The 20,361-nt window shown below is 56.6% G+C and overlaps 5 protein-coding genes across 5 annotated transcripts; all 5 read right to left on the reverse strand.

Annotated features, from left to right (window-relative positions):
* Positions 1 to 711: 711 nt before the first annotated feature.
* Positions 712 to 1,839, reverse strand: LDBPK_365160 (translation initiation factor 2 subunit, putative; the record flags this gene model as incomplete). Its single annotated transcript, XM_003865582.1, has 1 exon — positions 712 to 1,839. The coding sequence occupies one exon, from the start codon at positions 1,837 to 1,839 to the stop codon at positions 712 to 714; it is 1,128 nt and encodes a 375-aa protein (XP_003865630.1).
* A 2,149-nt stretch (positions 1,840 to 3,988) lies between these two features.
* On the reverse strand, positions 3,989 to 4,816 carry LDBPK_365170 (hypothetical protein, conserved; the record flags this gene model as incomplete). Its single annotated transcript, XM_003865583.1, has 1 exon — positions 3,989 to 4,816. One exon carries the CDS (start codon positions 4,814 to 4,816, stop codon positions 3,989 to 3,991), a length of 828 nt encoding a protein of 275 aa, XP_003865631.1.
* A 614-nt stretch (positions 4,817 to 5,430) lies between these two features.
* LDBPK_365180 (hypothetical protein, conserved) lies at positions 5,431 to 7,578 on the reverse strand (the record flags this gene model as incomplete). The annotated part of the gene is made up of 1 exon (XM_003865584.1): positions 5,431 to 7,578. The coding sequence occupies one exon, from the start codon at positions 7,576 to 7,578 to the stop codon at positions 5,431 to 5,433; it is 2,148 nt and encodes a 715-aa protein (XP_003865632.1).
* Positions 7,579 to 8,686: 1,108 nt separating this feature from the next.
* On the reverse strand, positions 8,687 to 11,617 carry LDBPK_365190 (hypothetical protein, unknown function; the record flags this gene model as incomplete). The annotated part of the gene is made up of 1 exon (XM_003865585.1): positions 8,687 to 11,617. The coding sequence occupies one exon, from the start codon at positions 11,615 to 11,617 to the stop codon at positions 8,687 to 8,689; it is 2,931 nt and encodes a 976-aa protein (XP_003865633.1).
* A 3,427-nt stretch (positions 11,618 to 15,044) lies between these two features.
* LDBPK_365200 (hypothetical protein, conserved) lies at positions 15,045 to 16,085 on the reverse strand (the record flags this gene model as incomplete). Its single annotated transcript, XM_003865586.1, has 1 exon — positions 15,045 to 16,085. One exon carries the CDS (start codon positions 16,083 to 16,085, stop codon positions 15,045 to 15,047), a length of 1,041 nt encoding a protein of 346 aa, XP_003865634.1.
* Between the last annotated feature and the right edge of the window lie 4,276 nt (positions 16,086 to 20,361).

Below are 20,361 nucleotides of genomic sequence, written 5' to 3' on the forward strand. Positions count from 1 at the left end.
CTTGTGGCGGCCACGGGTAGTGAATACTTGATGACGGGAGGGCGCCTGAGTGTGGTATCCAAGGGTAGAGAAACCTATTCTGTGGAGCGGAGCTAAGCAGCAACAGTGTCGCATATAAATGCGGAGTCACGTCTAGTGGCGACAGGGTCAAGCGCCGAAGACGTGCAAAGTACAGAGCAATGTATCGCTGCTGCCGCCGGCCGCCAGGCACTGGATGGCGTTGCATCGGAGAGATCTGTGGCAGGGAGTGCGTCTGCGCTGCGCGCATAACACGCATACTGCCCACCGAGTCGGAACGTATCTCACACCCGGTTACTCACTACCTAGTGGTGTGGGGAGCCTCAGTGCGCCTCCTCGAGAGGGGGGCCGCGCGCCACGTTGCGACCGGCACGAGGGGAACAGCTGTGAGGCGACCTGCGGAGTGGATGGGCAGAGTTCGAGGCAGGGGGCCGCGCCCACATAACCAGCTCAGCGCACTGCTGCAGCACGTTCATGTTTAGCGCTGATTCGCACCACGCGAATGGGGTGGGGGAAGGCATGTCACGGGGGGCCGGTGGACGGTAGATTGACATGTAAGCTAGCACTGCGTGGCAGAGAATGGGCACGTTGAGCATGAAAAAAAAAGGGAAAAAAGCGCGTGTGGCCCGCAGAGAGCAACTACAGCGCTCTCCAGGAGGCCACCGATTCCTCATTCCACATCCCTGCACCTCTTCATGGCTGGGCGATGATAGACGCTATGTCGTAGTACGGGGCGCTCGCCGTGGGCGCCTGCACACCCTTTTCTGTGATGATGCCGCCAGTGATCAGTTCACCTGGCGTGATGTCGAAGACGGGGTTCCAGACGGACAGGTGTGGTCCATCCGCCACAACGCGCTGCTTTGTCACCATGTTCGTTGTGATTTCCGTCGGCTCGCGCTCCTCGATCTCGACACGGTTGCCGCTCGCGGTCTTCGCGTCCAGCGTCGTCGAAGGAGCGGCTACGTAGAGTTTCACCCCGTGAAACTTGGCCGACACCGCTAAGTTGTAAGTGCCGATCTTGTTCGCCGTGTCACCGTTCTGGCAAATGCGGTCGGCACCAACGACGACGGCGTCGATCTTGCGATTCAGCATGAGTGACGAGGCCGCGCCGTCGCAGATGAGCGTGCACGGGATGCCCTCCTGCACACACTCGTACACCGTGAGTCGAGCACCCTGGTTCCACGGCCGAGTCTCACACGCGTACACCCTCTCGAGTTTGCCGTCGTAGAAGAGTTGGCGCACGACGCCGAGTGCCGTGCCGTAGCGTGACGTCGCGAGGGCGCCTGTGTTACAGATGGTGAGAATGCTCACCTTGTCGCGGCCTTCGGCCTTGGCAACGGCTAAAATATGCGCTGCGCCGTGCCGCATAATGCCCTCGTTGAAGGCCACATCCTTTGTGTACACCGCCTCCGCCAGCTCTACACAGGCCTGCGCCACCTCGGCAGCGGCCTTGGTCGGGTCAAGCTTTTCCACCTGCTCCTTAAGGTCGCGTAGACAGTTGAAGAGGTTCACGGCGGTCGGCCTGCTAGTCATCACGAAGTCACAGCTCGACAGGAAGAAGGCCTGCACCTCACTACCGCTCTTGAGCTCGCCGTTGGCAACTTTTCTCTGTGTCGCCACGGCAATGCCGAGAGCTGCACTGACAGCGATCGCCGGAGCGCCACGGACGCGCATCTCGTTGATGGCCGACCAAATATCCTCCACGGTGAGAACATCGTCGAATACGGTCTCGAGAGGCAGCTTGCGCTGATCCAGCAGTCGCAATGAGCCAGGCGTGTACTTGATCGACTCCAGCGTGGCGTGATGCGGTTTGGACATCATGACAGTCGATAGCGCCAAGAGGGACGGATTGAGAGGAGTGGTGATGATGGTGGTGGGGGGGGGGGCACAGGCAGAGAGAGAGAGAGTAACTCTTCTGAAGAGGTGGCGGGGTGAGTATTCAAGAGCGATTTCTTATTCTGTATGAGTAGGTGTCTTTGCGCGCTTCTGTGAGTTTTGCATGTGCGGCGCTTGCCTTGTGGTTGAGTAGGATTGTGAGGAGGAGAGGTCTGTGGTAGCGCGGGACGTCGGTTGATGACAGAACGCGAAACGCCGAAATGAAGAGAGGAGAGACACAAAGAAGTGGAAAGAAAATGGACAACGGCGTCGCGCACGGGAGGCAGGGTGCATCTACTGGGAGTCCCTCCATCCCCACCCCAACCCTGAAAAAAAAAAAACGCATGTACAGAGTACCGCGCTTCTCATGCTCCAAACTGATTCAACGTACTCGCGGTTGGAATGACGAGGCATTCGAGACACGAGCTTTTTTTTTGCTCTCTTGCTTCCTTCTTCGCGTTCGGTGGCACGGTTTGCCGTGCGAGCGTAGAAGCACCGCAACAGTGAGAGAGAGAAAAAAATGACTGCTCACATGATAGATAGGCCTCTATAGCTGAGTGGGGTCCTGGAGAACAAAACACCGGAGCTTGAAACAACAGCTACGCGGTATCGATTCGCATAAATGTTTCTTTTTTTTTTAACGTTTTCATCATTTTCCCGGGCCGCCTCCTGCGGGTGGATGCCAGCCCAACCTTTGCACCCAATGCACGCGAGAGGGGCGATCTCGTGCAAAAAGTACGGGAGCGCGGCTTCCTCCGCTTCATTGCCGCGTACTGCAGCATCACCGTGATCATCGCCACAAAGGCGATCTTTTTCGGCCAGTGCGAAGGCCAAAATTTGAGGACCCGGTCGCTGATGAATACAGGAGCTGCGATGAAGCCGTGCGCAGCGAGCACACTCGTGCGCTGGCGCGCCCGCCCACAGAGGAAGAGAGTGCTTTTGGCAGAGATGATGCTGGCCACCATGCTGACTAGCGCAAACGTGCGCAAGTAGCCCTTGCAAAACATTACCCACGTGGTGATGGACAGCATCACACTCGAAGCGGTGCAGACGCCAAAACCCATGACGCGTTCATTGAAGGAAAAGGGCGGGCATAGCAAGGCGCTCTCGCCCTCCTGCTTCCCGCTAACGCTTGGGGGTGGGTATGGGGAACGTGCCCGAGCATGGGAGTAATGTACAGTTTTCTCAAGAGAGTTTAGCTTGATGAATGACGACAGAAGCTTGCGTGCTGGTGTCACGATGATGCCAGGAGACGGTGCCGAGACACGGACAGGGAAGAGAGAATAATGATTTAGGGGCGGTAGGGATGGAACAGGAAAGGCGACAAGCAAAAACGGACACAATATGCCACAGCTTCCCTTTTCTCGGCTTGCTGTCGTCCCAGACGACCGCCTAATGAACGTCCGGCAGCTGACGATCAAAAACGACCACACAGACACGTGCCCGACAGACAGCAGCGAAGAAGACACACAACAACCGTGGATGCGAAATCGATCTTTCCCATAAAGAAGACGAGTACGAAAGGCGAGACAGATGTGTGTGTGTGTGGAAGCTCAGACGTGCAGTCGCATGGGCCGGGGAAAGCCATGACAGCAAGCGAGAGGGGTAATCAAGTCGCCGCGTCCCCACGACTATAGAGCACGAACGACAACGCCACAGTACTCAGCAACATCAAGTCTTCGCTTAATGAGACAGTGACCATGACGGCACATTGGATGTGTGCAGGAAGGCGTGAAACAAAAGGCGTCCCTCTCTTCTTACACATGATGGGATGCTGACGTTAAGAATGAGAAGCAGCGAGAGCAGGGCCTCAGCAACAATATATATATATATATATGGCTTTTCCCTTGCAAACCCCAAGAGCGGCAAACATGAATGCGTACGTGTCTGCGGCGTTAGCCAGGTGATGCGCGCGGGAGAAGTGTGTGTGGAGGGGAATACCTTAAGAACGAGAGAGGCGAACGCATATAAAACTCATCCAAGTACCGGAGAGTGTTTTCGGCGCCTGCGGGCTCTGACGGCTCCGCCGTCCCAATTTGCGTCGGGAACCTCCTCCCTCGTCTCCGTCATCGTCCTCATGGCAGAGACTTGCACGTCACCTGAGAGGTTTCCGCTTAGCCGATGCCGCCATCTCTTTCTCTCGCTCCGGAATTGTCAGGAGGAGGTTCTTTGTCACCTCCATGATGTGTTTGAATCGGTCTGGCCCGAGAAGGATGCCTCCCCACCACCGCGTCACGACCACGGCGTAGCCGTCGACCTGCAGATGGTCTAGAAGAAACATCATTTTGATGGATGCGCCACTCTCTCCGTCGTCATCACTGTCTTTCTGCAGGACGCCATTCGTATCAGTGAATCGGTACGCGTAGATTGCCGGGTGCGCTGCGCAAGCAATACTCTTGACGGAGCGTAGATGCCCAACTACCTCCCGCACCTCATCCATCGAGTGAACACGTGCCATGTGCGCCACGAAACGTGAGCGACGGTCCACAATCGCCTCGCCTGACCAGATAGCGATACCCGTCTCTCGCCGGTGCTCCTCCTTCTGCTGGAGTTCACTCATCTCTTCCACCGCCTCGTCCTGGCGCGCTTTCTCCGCCTTTTCCTTCACGTCCTTCAGCTCCTCCGCCACGCTCTGGGCCAAGGGAATGAGAAGCGCCAGCATTGGAATACCCAGTGGGAGCTCATCGCGCATGCGTCGGTTTACTTCCTGAGAGAAAGCGCTGGTCAGCTGCGCGTTCGGGCTAGAGAGAAGGTAGAGTTGCGGGTAGCTTGCATCCGGGTACCCATGTGGCGGGAGCGTCACCTGCAGCTCAAAGTGGAACGGCAAATGTACAATGACCGAGTCTGGCGTACCCTCGTAGCGCTTGCACTCATCGCTAAACATGCTCAAGATCATGTCGATCTCCTCCTCATGGACGGACATTGTCAGCGCTGTATCTCACCCTTTGTGGAGCTTTCCGCGTGTGCTTCCATTCTATGTTCCCTTCAACTGTGGTGAAAGAGGAAGCGAGCGAGTGAGAGTGGGCGAGCAAAAGGCAGAATTGCACCCGTGCGAGCGGTCAACATCAGAGGGATATCACCCAGTCCGCATGTATGCAGATGCCCGATATGGACATCCGCAGATGACGAGCAAGAACAGGAGAAGCCAAACACACAACGGAAGAGAAACAGGTGTTGCCCAGGAAAAGATAGAGACGGCCGACGTGCGGGGGCGTGTAGAAACACAAAATGGACGAGTGGCGAATAGGCCCACGGTGGGGAGGTGCTGCTTCGCGGTAGGCAGGCGAGCGCGCCATCGAGCGGCAATCAAGTTGGTGCCACGTGATCTGTCCATCGACACCGTTGCACGGATCGCTGTTTGTGAGAATTTTTTCCGTTGGCTCTCTTCCTTAGCGCTGCATGGCTTGATGCAATGACGTCAGCAAACATCAATAAAGGCGGCGAGGTCGATGCAAAGGTGGGAGGGCAAAGTACCAGAAAAGGCACAGCCGTGTCCAGACGCGCACCACGCTTAGGTGTCAGACGTCGAGATGTCACTCACGTGTCCGTCGAACTCTTCCTTTTCGCACTCTCCACCTCGTCCAGCAGATCGTCCACCTTGCTCTCCAGCTGAAGCACCGAGGAGGATAGGTGGTTCAAGATGGTGGCCGTCTCCGTCTGAAAGGTCGTCTGCGCAGGAATCGAGAGCGCTACGAGCTGCTTGAGCTCCTCCACGTTGTTGCGGAGATCCTCCTGTTTTGCCCTCATCTCGTATATCGCCTCTCGCAACTCTGTATCAAAGGCGACGGCGCCTGGCGGGGCACACGCAGAAAAGGAACTCTCGACACGCTTCTGAGGCGATGGGGTAGCGCTCCCGTCGCTTAATTCTCGACTTCCAGAGCTACCTCCGGTGGATAGTCCGGCAGACCGCTGCTGCTGTGAAAGCTGCGGCGCCGGCGTGAACAGCTCACTTGGAACCGGCAGATGGTTATATAGATACCAAGCCCGCTTCATCGCGTACTCGGCACGCGCCGGCTGGTGGCTGCAGCGCGTCATCAAATTTCGCGTTGTGATGCTCGCCCGATACGTCCGCGAGATCGACTGCACATCCGGGTCGCGCAGGAAGCGGCGGTTCACAACCTCGCCCGCAACATCCGGCGTCAGCACTTCTTCGGCTTTGTCGGAGATGCCGTGAGGGTAGTGGTAGTAGCCCTCCCCAGAGAAGATGAGCAGCGACCGCGGCTCCATCACCACACTCTGCAGCGGCACTCGTCTCCCGATGTCGCCCTCGCCAAACTTGAACGTGTCGTTGTAGTGGTCCATCGGGTGGTTCTCGTAAAGCGGCTGCTTTGGGTAGAAGCTCATGAGGCACGACGAGGCTAACGAGAGCACAGTCACCATGGGCACGTAGATGGGGCCGTCACAGTGGGGTCCGATGCCATCGCCTTGGTGGTACTCATGTATACGCACGCTGTTAGGGAATGTGGTTGGGGTGAAGAGTCCATCGTAGACCTGCATGTCGATGAGCTCCTGCACCCATGGCGGCATATTCGCATCGCTCACGAAGCTCTTTTGACAGCTCTCGCACATTGTGCAGCCCCACTCCTGGCAAGTACGCTTGGTCAGCTTCGACTTGAGCTCCTCCGGGGTCCCCTGAATGAAGGTGAGAATTTGCGCCTCCTCGGCGGCCGAGATGTAGTCAGGAATATAGTAGATGCCCGGAATGTTGCCCGTAGCATATTGCTCCAGATCGAGGTGAATCAAAGAAGGTTTGCTGGCAGAGCCGGCGAGATGGCGCGCCGCTGGCGGCTCCCGGGTTGCCTCGGCACGCTGCACGTGCGACTCCACCCGGAGACGCCCTGGGAACACCTGCGCAAACACGCTTTGCAGCTCCGCGTTCGGCGCAAATGGCCTCGCGGCGGTTGAAGGATCCCACGGGGAGAGTTTTGCCGCATTAAACTGACCGCTCGTCTTTTCACCTGGTCCGCCAAGCGCACCTTCGTTGCCGAGGCTTTCCGGCGACAGGGCGGCGGCGGCACCCTCGACCGCAGCATCGCTGCAGCTCCGCTGAGAGGGAAGCAGCGCGGGGGCGTCTTTATTACGATTGCTCCGGCGCCATACCCCAACCAGAGAGAAGGTGGTGTAGTCGGATGACTTTGCCGTCACCCGCTTCACCATCCCCGTAATGTCGAACGTGAGGCCATACTGGGGCACCACCGTGTTTGTCGGCTGGTAGCTGTAGCTCTCCAGTTGGCAGGTGAAGGCGGTGCCGGTGGCCCCGGCGTCGAGCACTTGCAGCTTGCCGATGCCGTAGCCGAGCCCGTTGGCTGGGCGATAGTACACAAAGCCATCGTGATCGACAAAGAGTTCACCCTGCAAATCGTCGGTCATCACCAGCCACGGGCCGTAGATGTCGCGCGCGAACTTTACCGCAACGGCGCTCTCTGTCACAATGTCGTTTGCCAAGTCAGACGGGTCGGCCGCGTCCGTGAACTCGGTGGTGTTGAAGTTAGGAGTGGAGTGGTGGAATCCCTTCGCCTTCATCTCCGCACCGATCCCGCTTGTGGCACTCGCAAATTGGGCGTAGGACGATGAGGTGTTTGTGATGATGGACCGGCGTTGCTGTGGCTGTCTCTCAAAACCGTCTGTTGCGCGCAGGCGAGAGATACAATGTCGCCGCCGCTGTACCAATCGAAAGGGGCGCATTTTCTCTGGTGTGTGTGTGTGTGTGCAAGGGCGTACAACTGCAGTGCGAAACCTCCGCAGCCCTCAACGGCAAAAAAAAAATGAAAAATAAACGCCAAGTGCGTAGTATCGCGGAGCTACCGAGGCTCCTCTTCCCGTGCCAGTTTGCAGGAGTCGGCGACGAGGCGTGAAAACTACTTCACCCCCGCGCCAGAGACACGCAGAACCCTCGATGTGCTGTTCGTCGGTGGAGGAGACAAGCTAGCACACACACACGCACACAAGAAAGCAAAAGATTGTGTGATGCCTTTAACTTTGTTCGACACTTTAACGCTCGCTACAGCTTCGGTTGCGTGCTCTCGGTTTAGCTTTTACTCGATCCGGCAGGTGTACTGCCCCACAGAGCACCACCGAAAACGCCGAACACAGAGCACAAGGGAGAGAGAGAAGACATGTGAGAAGTGGCACCAGACGGGGTGTGGTCGTACACAAAAAACGTCATATGGAGGGGTGATAACGGCTTCAGCATGCCCGTCGGGAAAGCGTTTGAGAGTGCGAGCCAGGAATGTGTGGACAGCAACCAAGGAAGTGCGAAGGCAGCGAGCGGAGGGAACAGGGTCGCACGTAGTGCCCCCAAAACACTTTCTTGTTTGCTTTGAAAAGTGCCAATTCACGCCTCACTACCAGTGCGTGACAGGAGGTCACCGAGCGAAGGATAGGTGCCGCCGCAGAGCGTCCGGCGGCGATACTTGTATTTGTAAAACGAGCTCGACGAAGAGTTTGGCACACACACACACACACACACGCAGACAGAAACACGTGTAGAGGGCGCAATAAAAAGCGAGCAGGGAAAGCAAGCACATTAAGGAAAAGGTGAGCGAAATATGGATGGCGAGAGGAGAACACTGCGGTCCACAGAGGCGAGTTCGCCGCGGTGCATCAATGCCACCGGTGATGTGCGCGTCGGTTCGAAGCGAACAGCCGACAACAAGAGAAGAAGAGCAAAGCACTGACTTCCTTTGAAAACAAAAAGCTCAGCTGACATAGAACAGACGCAACGGACCACTTCGGCGTCCGCCTCCCCGAAAGCCAAAACAAGCACACGCAAAAAAAAAAATCTTTCGAGCGATTACTCCGATCTCCTGGCTGCGATAGAGGAACCCCATGTGCACACCGAATCGCGAAAGCGCTGCAGCAGTGCCGCTTGCTCTGCTATGCACCCACATGGTAGCCCATCCGCGTCGAGATCGCGTTGGTGCGCTGATGGAAAACCGATGCTCAGGTACTGTGTCACCACAATCCGTTCCAGCTGGTGCAGGGCAGCCTCCTCAGCCTTGCCATCCGAAGTCGACTGCTCGGTGCACAGCTCTGGAGAGACGGGCGCGGGGCCGCTGTGAGGGCTCCTCAGCGCCGCCCAAGGGCCATTCGCGCACGATTGGCTGCCACTGCCTTCGAGCGTCGTGGCCACCCACCCGGAGCAGAAGACGCGGCCGTCCTCGAACCGCGTGTCGGCGCTAACGCGAAGGTGGCCAGAACTTTCAGTGAAGTCCAGCTCGTCGCATTCGTCGCCCACATCTCCGTCAACCCCAGCGCGGCTCAGCACTAATGTCGGGCACGGAACATTCACCCCGTGGAGCTCGCCAAACGCCTCCAGAACCGTCAGCCGCACCCGAGGGAAGGAAGCGCTCGCGGCGCCGTACTCGACGCGCACTATCGTGAAGTCAGGTGGAGCGGCCAACTCTTCGTACTTGTGGACCCCACTCTCAAGAGCGTAGCGATGGCGAGGCGGGCTGAATAGCATGTAGTCGCGTAGCTGCGCCAGAGAACACGGAAACAACGTTGAGAGGACCACCATAGGCGGGTCGCCACTACCCGCTTCCGTCCTGAGTGATGAGCAGCCGCCTTCGCCAGTCCATCGGATAGCCCGAGCGAGGACGTCGCCATACCACGCCGCTTCAGGGCTCTCGAGCGCGCGACCGCCTTCAGCACAGTGTACCGCGTAAAGAAAGCGTAAGAGCGGCACCTTGTCGAGCGCCACCATGGCGCTGCTGCTGCGCCGACGATGCCGCTCCTCGCTTAGGCGCCGAAGACGGTTCATGCGGCCCTCCATCCACCTCGAGACGCCCGACACGAACTCCTCCGTCGGGCACTTCTTCTGAAAGGAGATGTGCCAAGAGCTGTGAGAGATGGGCGAAAGCGGTGCGCAGGCATCGAAGAGCATATACTGCGACACGCGGACGCTTTCGGCGCTGCGGGGCACGGCAACGGCCGTGACGCCAAACACGCGCACCTGCATAAGCTGATGGTATCCGTCCGGGCGTACGCCACGATAGCAGAAAGTCGTGCTGTCTGCACTCACCCACACGTGCGTCGCCGCGGGGACGCCAGGCGTGTGAAAGCCGTGCCGTCCCCCGTCGATTTGCGTCAACTCGAAGTCGGTGCAGTGCAGGATCATTTCCCATGGGCATCGAAAGGAGTCATTGGCATCGAACTGATAGTGGCGCAGCTCGCCCGCAGTTGACGCGGTACCGTGGCCAGGTGTGCTCGGTTCGCGACTCGCTGTCCGGCTAGACGCACCAGACGACGTTGAGGCGGCAGCCACTCGCACGAGCTCCGGGTCGATCTCCGGAAAAAGTGCCGGATCGCGCAGTACTGCTACGAGCGTGTCGAGGGTGCAGCGGACCACTGCGCTGACGCGCATCGCGATGCACAGCGAGCCCTTCGAGCGCAGCGGCTCCGGCAAGACGCGCAGTTCCGCGTACTGTATCTCTTCAACCTCGCGCCGCGTGCACCAGCCATTGGAGCGCGCAAGCAGGCTGAGGATCTCCACCCTCGGATCCACACTTGCTGCCGTGCCGGGTGGCTGTGGTGGCATGGAAGTGAGAGAGGGATCATGCGTGGCAGTGTTTCTACACGTCGCTGGCGGCGGTGGGAAGCTGCGTTGTTCCTTCGGCATCGGCTGCGGTGAAGGGGAGACGTCCGTTGATTCAGAAGGCATAGAAAGTGCCGCCTTACCTTCCGCATCGGGTGACGGGTACGCACCGCGGTCGGAAGCGCCCTCCACGGTTGGGACCGCAAGCGATGGAGCTTCATCACAAGGAGCTTTTGTGAAAAGTGGAGTTGAGACTCCTTCGCCCTTGGCCTCCTCGGATGGTTTCTCCGCACTACCCGGCAATGTAAACGCTGGCTCTTGCGGCTCTGTTGCCGGCAGCGGATCAGCTGACGGCGCATTGAGGCAAGCCGAGGTAGGCTCAGCTGCCGGCGCCGCAGCTGCGGCGGCAGCCTCGACGAGCTCTGCCATCTTCCTCAGTTTCTTTGTATTCTCCTCCACCGCGGCGACCACCAGCCACGTGGGTATCTGGCCAGCCGGGTCAACGCAGCAGTAGTGGGTGACACGCAACTTGCCCTGAATGGAAGGGTCCGCAAACGCCACGTAGCCGAAGCAGTAGACGACTCCGCGCACAAACAGCTTTCCGCATTGTGGTGTCGGAACTGCCGCCGAGTCCGACACCCGCGCCGTCACGCTGTTCTGCAGGTACACCGTCTGACCAGGATCGGGAGCCTCTCCCGATTGTTGACATGTGCAAAAGAATTTCCTCACGGCCAGAGAGCTGTTGGATGTCTGAGCACTGCCTTCCTTTGCCTCTGAGCACACGCGCTTCAGCTGCTCCAGTGTTGTGAAGATCGTTGCGGACCACACGCAAAAGTCGCGCGGGGTGACGAGCCACGGAGATGGCGACACGTACGACGTGTACAGCAGCGTCTTGGACGCGCGCCGCTCCAAGATGCGCATCTCCTTCAGAGCAGGGTCAAATTCGCGAATCGAAGCTTCATCGCTGAGCACGCGCTGAAACGAGTCGAGGTCCCCGTTCACCACAAACTGCGTGCGGTAGCACTTCCTAGGCAGTCCCAGGGCAGGGATCGGAGGGAGCTCTGAGACACTGTACCCGTCGTGGGTAGAAAGATGCTTCCACGAAACAGGAGATGAGCCGGCGAGTGCAAGAAGCGGCTTCAGCACCGGCACTGCTGCCACCACATCCACATCAGAGGAGATGGGCATTCAAGAGATGCACCGCGCCTCCCGTCCTTGCGTTTCTTTTTCGAGCTCACTGAGCCCACGCTCTTTTCAGTGTGCAAGAGAAAACTGTGAGAACGCAGGTGGAAATGTGTGCGTATCTGTGTGGTAGCGATGGTGAGGTGGGGGATGAGTAAGTGGTTGCCGTACAGCATGAAAAAAAAAACAGCAAAACAAATATACTGCTGCAAATCCGTTCGCGAAGTCGTTCACGCTTACGCGTGCACCCTTGCGGCAATGGGGAAGGAAACGAAAGCGGCGGTAAGGAAAGCGTCTGCTGCTGCTGTGTGGATCACACGTGAGTAATGCGCCCTGCGTTGGGGGAGTTCATCATTACTCATGTGTCATAATATCGGTCGCAGACACAAAAGAAAATCGAATAAATCGAAGGGAGACCGAAGTCTACAGGAAAGAGGGAGCAAGAGGCCACACCTGCGCAGAGGTGATGCAGAAAATGGATGCTGTAGGGGGCATGCTGGCAGTTTTGCCACTCGATGCACCAACGCAGCGCTGCCGCGAAAAAAAAATTTCGAGAAGTGAGCACACGGCGCCGTTTTCCGCGCTACATCGGAATGAATCTCACCTTAGCCGCAACTCTTCGAACAGTACAGAGGCTTGACCATGATCTAGTTTTTGACACACAGTGCCGCGCACGCATCACCGAGAGCAGAGGCACCACTCAGATGAATCCTAGACCTGTCATCAACTGCGACGTCTGAGGATCGCGTCGGGAGAAAAGACAGACATGTGTGAGACCAGCGCCACACCAGAACAGCTAACACACCAGCACAGTTTGTGTGCAAGTCCAACGAGCCATCGCACTGCCTCTCTCTGTGTTGTTTTCATGCCTTTCCCGGCCGCACCAAAAGAGCAGCTCTCACGTCGTTCCCAAAAAGCGTCGACAGCGAGCGAAAAGGGTTGCAATCAACGTGGACGGTCCCCGCATGCATGGGCCTCCATCACAGCCAGCCGAGTTTCCCGGGTGCGAAGTGTTTCTAGTATGCGACGCAGCCTTTTGCTTCTGCGGATGGGATCGGCACAAAGTCGCCGGATACATCAGCAGCGGCGATGCACTTGCGAAAAAAAAAAGACAGCAGGCACGTGCGCGCGTACCGCTGCCATGCGCTCTGGCTGTACCTGCCTGAGGCGAAGCTGAGCGTGCAGTCCCTTGCGAGCTAAAGAGCTTTTCTCGATAGCGAGATCCGTTTGAGCCGCCCCATAGCGCAGCCACGACGGCACAGACTCGTACGCAGGGAGGTGCGCACTCGAAGTTAGGCGTCTCGATCGACTGCGCTCTTCGGGCGCGATTGCTGGAAACCAGAGGTGAAAACACTGTTTCACCGCTGCGGTATACCTCTGGAGTTGGGCACAGCGCCTTCACAGAGAGAGGTGCATGCGGCCAATCCCCGCTCTCAGCGGTGCCACGCGGCCGTCAAACGCTCTCTCCGCACCCTCGTTGGACATCAATGAGCGTGGCACAAGTCCACATCGCTAGTGTAGTTTTTTTTTTTAGGGGGAAAACGGGGGGAGCTGATCCACAGAGCTGCTGCGACTCGTTTAACGCTGCCGTTGCGCTGCCGGCAAACAGCGCAAAGCACGACCACACTCCTGAGCGCTGAGCAGAGACAAGACAAGGCAGAAGCCCCCCCTCGTCCCCCAGCATAATTTTCATTGTTGACGAGCCGGCGTGCGCTTGTGAAGATGATGAACAACGGTGACCGCCTCTTCGGTCTTCGTCGTGTGCGCTGCGCCGTCGAGTACGTACTTCAGCGCGAAAACCTCCGTTCTCTGCCCACGTGGGCATCCTGGCTGCGGCTGCAACGAGCTCACGCAACGGCGTGCGTCAGGCGCGTTACGCTGAAAAAATGCCCTGCTCAAATCCGAGGAAACGGTGCGCTGCAGTTACCGGAAAAGGCGAGCTTAGCGCTCATCCTGGAGTGTCTGCAGCGGACGCGCCACGAGAGTCGGCCCTACATAAAAGGACACACTTCCTCGGGCTCATATGAACACCTAGTGAACATATGTCGGGTTTGACCTCGGCTGTGCACCAACCACATAGCGGAGCACCGCTGTGCCTTCGGCATTACGCCGTGTAGAAGACGCACCATCGCGACACCAAGAGGATCGGATCCCTCGGCACCGTACCGCCAGCATTCCAAGCACGTTCCGTACGCTAACCGTCCAGGTGGACATGGCCGCAGGAATGTCGGCGCCCTTTGCAGTGGACGAAAACGCAAGAAGGCAGTTGTCCTGTGTATTGCTGCCCAAGAACGGGGCGGATAGGTCCCGCATGGGCCAACCACAACATGTGATGAAGCGACTCATGGGCATCACGGTACTGTAGCGGGATGGATCCATCGTCGGCGCACGTGGACGCGCATAATCGGAAGCGGCATACTCGAGAGTTGAAAATCATTAGAATCGAGCCATGATTGCTGTTAATCCAGAAGCGAAGCAACCGCAGACTCCAACGGTGACGGCGACGACAATGACAAGGCCATCGTGGCAAAAATGCTGCGGGCAGAGAGGCACTGCATCGTTTGCCGTCGCCTTCTGACGCATCACGCAGGCGGAAGCCGGTGGGCGGTAGAGGGAAGTATCATTTCATGTCGTATGGCAGAGAATGAGCACGTTGAACAACAACGAAAAGGATGCTGTTGTTCCTGTGTGTATGCTCGTGCGCGCACGCCTTCCCTTGGAGCAGAGGCACCGGCCAGCGGGGGGGGGGCGGGGCATAACAAAAACAAAGCGGTGAAGAATGTGAATGCCAATGGGTGACGATGCTGATACGCGGGGCGAATGCTGACGTGCAACGAGTAATCGGGCCTATATGGAAGTGTGCATGTACTCTGTGCGTGTGTGTGTGTGCTCGTGCACATGTCGTTGTCGGAAGGACGCAATCAGTCGATGCAGCCGAAAGAAAAACCAAAGGCGATCAGTCTAGGAAAGATGCAAGTGATAAGTAGCAAAAAAAGACGGAAATGAGGAAAAGTCGCTGTGAATGTCCGTACCCCTTCTCTTGTCAGACCATCGTGCGAGCTGAGTGGGTGTCAGTACCAGAAATTCAGCTGATGAGACACATCTACCTCCCCCTCCTCCTTATTTTCATGCGGCGGTTCGCTGGGCACTCCTGGCATGGTGTCCTAGTCCCTGGCACGGAGCACGTGCAACGTACCTGACAGTACGTAGGCCCCGCCTAAAGGTTTCCCAATACTACGGCCTTTTCTTCGTCGTGCACCATAGCTTGGCTTATGTAAAATGTGAACAACAGCAGCACCCCACACGTCTGCTTCTATGGTAACTCCTGCTTTCCGCCTCAGTGACATGTACCACCATGCACGCAGGCAGACACACACAAACGTGCACGTGAGAGAGACCCGTGAGCAGCACCAACCAGCGTTGCCAAACCTTTTCACAAGTTGGGTCTCAACCGCTTGTAGTTCTCGTACGAGCGGCCCATCTTGGAAGCAGCACAGTGCACGGCACAGTGCGGCGATGATGCTGATTTACCGGCCGCATGGGCGGCGCGAGGCGTCTCGCGGAGGAGGCCGTCGAGCCTTCCCTGCTCCTCCAGCGTCATTTGATCACGGTAGCGCGGCGCCCGCCACTCCGGGTACGATGGCTCCCACTCGCGCTTTCGCACGGGGCTGCTGAATGCGGCAGCGGTGCTGCCGACATGCGCGTCCTCGTACGGAGAGCGGCGAAGCGCGCGACGTGTAGCTGGCTCCGTGATCGGGGTCGAGGTGGTTTGCCGCATGGAGCCCGACGAGGCAGCAGCCGATTTGCGCTTGTCCTGTCGAAGGACGTACTGTACTCGCAACTTGAACTGCGCATTCTGAAGGCGTCGCTCAATGAACGTCGCTGGCTTGCCCAGCGACCTGGACACCTGTCGCACGGTGGCACCGCCACGGATCATGCGGTAGATTGTGAGATCATCCTCGAAAGTGAAGAACTTGCTGTGACTAAAAGGGTGGTTGGCAGGGTTCTTCATCTCTTCCTCGGAGAGGGTTTCGGTGCTGTTCATAATCGCTTGCCAGTCCAGCGACGTCTTCATCGACCAGGAGGAGTCGTCACCGCTGGCAAAGTCGTCTGGCATGCGGCGTCGACGCGCGCCAGCCTTGCGTGCAAAGCGAGTCGCAGTTCTGGCTTCGCCACCTTGCTGTCCGGCTACGCCCTCTCTTGCACCTGCCGGTGCGTCGTAAGCGCTGTGCAAAATGCCGCTGGACTGAATAAGCTCATAGGCCGTATTAATCACCTTCATGCGATTGTCATCGCCGCTGCTCAAATCGGGGTGGTGCAGCCGTGCCATCTCGAGGTACTGCCGCCGCACGTCGTCCACTCCGGGTCGACTAGATGCCGGTGCGCGTGGATTGTACGTGAGGCCGAGCACCTTGAACGCAGCCACAATGTCCTCGACGGCAGGGGCACAACGGAAGACCGTGCGAGAGAACATGGCTAAACGCGCAGGGGAGACTGGGTGGGCTACCCTGCTTCGGAGAAGAGGCGTGAAGCTGTATGGCGTCCAAAAAGGGAGCGAGCGCAGTTAGAGCAGAGCCTGCGGTGACGTTAGAGGCACACGCAAGCACAGACGAAAAGAAAGAAAGCCAAAACTGCGGTGAGCGCTGCGGGACATGAACCATTCACGCGCAGCCCGTCCCCCTGTGCAAAAGCAGACCTGTGCTTTGTGGACTTCTGCCGATAGGAGTGAGCAGGCTCTTGGCACACGCACACACAGTAAAGATGCGGAGAGAGAACGATGCAGGGCGGAAGATGGAAGGGCTCCAAACAGCAACGTGCTGCTCGCTCTTCTTTCGCTCACACAAGTGAGCAGTTGAAGGAGGGGGAGGAGCACGCCGCCTACAGCGCAAGGACAGCTTTTTTACTGAGAAGAAAACATCGATGAGTCATCTCCCACATCCACCCTCCACCACATGCACACCCTCCCTCCCGATCACTAATCTGCGTTATGGGACAGACGTTGCTGTTGTTGTTTTCGCCGCACTTTGAGCGCCGAGAGTAATCCGGTACGCTGCAAGGGGGACACTCATCACAACTCAGGTGTCGGCCTTGAGGATGGCGCGGTTGCATGCGAGTGTGCCCGCGGCACCACCTAGCTTGACCTACTGAATGCAGAAGGTCGCATTCTCTGTAGTGGACATGTGCTTGCCGTGGTGAGCGTATTTTCCATTTGGCGTTGCTTTGTTTGTTTCGCTGTCGGTGGTGGTTCATTCTTGCCGGGCATTCGCCTCATACACTCGACTGAAGAGCGCACTATCAGGCGATGATGATGATGACGGAGACACAACAGAAACACAAAACGAGGGAGGGAAGGGACGGAGGGGGAGGGTCCAAGCGCGAATGAGGATGAAAGGCGAAGGGGAAAGAAAACATACGAAAAACCAGAGAAACACACAAGGGAAAGAGGAACCAAAACAGGCAAATAAAAAGCGATCAAAGGCGTAATCCTCGTTAAACAATAGACGCGAAAAACACAGAAAAGAAAAAGTGTGCAGGGACAGGGAGGGAAGTAAATAGACAACATGAGACAGCGACGCACAAAAACATGTCATCCAAGACGCATACGCGCAGGCATCACAAAGGCGGAGAGGTAGAGTCGGCTCACACATGTGCATACGCAGAGTTGAAGGGAAACAAAATATACGTTGCTGTGGTTTCGACGGGCGCAGGAGCAGCAAGACGACAACGACGAAAGAGCGTGCCACGAACTTACTTAATGGAGACGCGGAATGGTGTGGTGCACGTAGGAGGCGCTGCGAAAGCACGCATGTGCCCTCGATTCATCCGAAACGCAGATCTATCTTTCCTTCTTTCGTCGTAACCACACAGCCGGCGCTCAGTCTCTCCGTTTCTGTATATGTGTCGTGTTGAGTGCATTTTCGTCCCCCTCTCTCCGCGCATTCCCCAGAATCCAGTGAAACGCGCAATCAGCACGACAGGGACGAAGCCAAACAAAAAAGAACGTGAAACGGACTACTAATCGAAATTTCGTATTCTCTTTTTTCCGTGCTCTTCGTCTACTAACCTTACAAGTGGAAAGAAGCGAAAGAGCAGGGTAGTGGCTTGGCTGGGCACTCGTCTGTAACCGAAGCGCATCCCCGGAGCAAGTCGGAAGTCGTGCTGCTCGAGATGCGGTCGAGGAATATAGCGAGGATAGATAACTATGACCCCGCGCGCCGTTTCTTTTTTTTTGTGGTTTCGGTAAGCAGTTATCTTCTTTTTTTTTACATTTTGAGCTACGCAGAAAAAAGAGGCTCACAAACGCATACCGTAACAGAAGTGCTCACGCGCACACATGCACACACACAGGGATCTGAATTCTCCCTCGCTTGCTATTTCTGCTGCACTATACATGATTGACTGTCTGCTGATGTTTTCTTTTTGGCATTGATCCCTCCTCCTTTGCCCGTGCTGGGGCTTCTGCTGCAACAGGCCAAAACGTTATGGATAGATGCTAGTATGTCTTCCTTGGTATGTTTGCGCACGCATGCCTGTCTCGCGGTCTCTGGTCGTGCCATCCCCTTCGTGGAAAAATGGGTCGAGGAGAGCCCCCTTTTTTTGTGCCCATCATCGAAGTGGAGACCACGCACACCACAAAGCCAAACCGGCATGCGACAGGCGTAAACACACACACACACGTAATCTTAGGAAGACATGAAAAAACCGAGCACAGAGCACGGGGCGCGCAAATCATAACCATAAAACGGAAGAAACACACACACACACAATACATATATACAGATACTCGTAGGATGCGTAGAAGCGCAAGAGCACGCGAGAAACGCAAAACCAAAAAGGGCGCACACACAGAGGAACACAGACAGAGGCGCACAAAAAGAAAATAATAATAATCATGCTCACAAAAGGGTAACTATCACATGGCATCGCCTGCCACGTCACCCACACAACAACAGCAACGGACGCACGTGCGTCATCTACCGCAAAGCGAAACGCATGCACACCCACGGCTGAAAGAACAACAACAAAAAAAAAACGTGCAAACATACACACACACACACACAACACCTCCACGCTATGGCCACATTTTCCTCTCTGTGTGTCTGTGTTTATGTCTCCGGCTCCTCCATCGCATGCACGACAAAGGTCAACCTGACACAGGGGATGGATGCTCTCACGTGCCGACGAAGAATGCCATAACACGCTCACAAGAGAGAGAGAGGGAGGGGGATCGGCAGGCAGAGAGGCATGCGAACGTTGGCGAAGCAGACAATCAGATACGCCTCGCAGAGTCCTTCTGCTTTTTTTTTCATCAGACCAAAGAACAACCAGAAATTACGGAAAAGAAGTGAGAAGAACGAGAAAACAATCCAAGGGCGGAAACAGAAGAGACAGAAAGCGATAAAAAGGTTTCATGCTCAGCATCCAAAATGCATATACCGTAGGCACCATCGGCAAAGACGGGCGTAGAAAGAAAAAGAGCAACAAATGGCACAGAAAGACCCCTCCCAGTGCCTTCCAGGAAAGCTGCGCGTATGGGAGGAGAGACAAGAAGCACATGCGCATCACATCCGACTCGAGGCCGCCCATACGCCGCTGAATGAAGCCGAGAGAAGAGGTTGAGGGGGGGGGTAACTTCAATCATGTTTTACAAAGCCAACAAACACAACAAAAAAACACTACTCACCAGTGTATCAGTTTTCTTGATTTACCTGACCTTGTTCTCTTTTCGCAGTTGCCTTCACCCCCCACACACACACTCCTCGAAACACACTTTTATCCGCGTGTAATGGAGGTAGAGGTGGAGATCAACGCATCTAAGCCAGGGAAAAAAGGCGAAGCCCACACACGCAAACACGCACACATCCTGCAGACATGACATACATGATGGCCAAGTGCCAAGCGTCCAGAGACACCGACCGACCTCATGCCCAACCACCCTCCCGCCCCAACCTCTCGCTCACACGTCAGAGGTGATAACCACTGTGTTTGAGTGTGAGGCCGAGTGCATGCATGCGCACAGGCAGGGGCTGGGGTGAAAGGGAGGCATCTCGGCTATTCCCTCTCCGCTCTTCTTCCCTTTCTTTGTTGGCAAGCATCAATTTAGGCACACTGGGTGTGCCAGTGCCCAAAGTGGCTCCTGTTGTGTGCATCGATCAGCCTGTGTGCGCGTGCGTTGGACCTCGCTGTTTCACACGCCCAGCATTCCTCAATCTGGTGAGAACATGCCCATCCCGCCAACGTCCGGAAAAAAAAAAAGACGATGGCAAAAAGAGGCATCAGTTGCTTGCTGCATTCCTGCGGAAGCATCAAGGGAAAGCAGCGCATCTCATCGAAAAGGGAGGCAGGACGAAACCTTCAAAAGAGCTCTAAGCCTTGGTCCATCTCGGTTATACCGAAACAAAAAAATGCCTCTTTTTCGTCAACGTTTCCGCTTCTTTTTTGTTCCTCGGCTAAAGATGCGCACGTGTGTGCGTCGTCCCCTTGCTATCAGCGATATGGTCGCCCGTTCTTCTTCCTTTTTTCCGATATACTCGAATATCGGTGCATCTCTGAACGACACTCGGCCCTTTCTTCTCTAAGTATTTTTGTAAGGTACGTTTGGGGAAGTACCGTTTTTCTTTTCTCCTTTTATTGTCCATCATCAACCTGCCCACTTCCAGCCCTCTCCCCCGAACACGCCAACGAGACATATGTACGCATGCGCACCCACAGCTCTCTATCCGCTGCTAAGCCGCCGCTCAATCCTGGTC

The sequence above is a fragment of the Leishmania donovani genome, chromosome 36 (genome assembly GCF_000227135.1).
Source record: "Leishmania donovani BPK282A1 complete genome, chromosome 36".
NCBI lineage: Eukaryota > Euglenozoa > Kinetoplastea > Trypanosomatida > Trypanosomatidae > Leishmania > Leishmania donovani.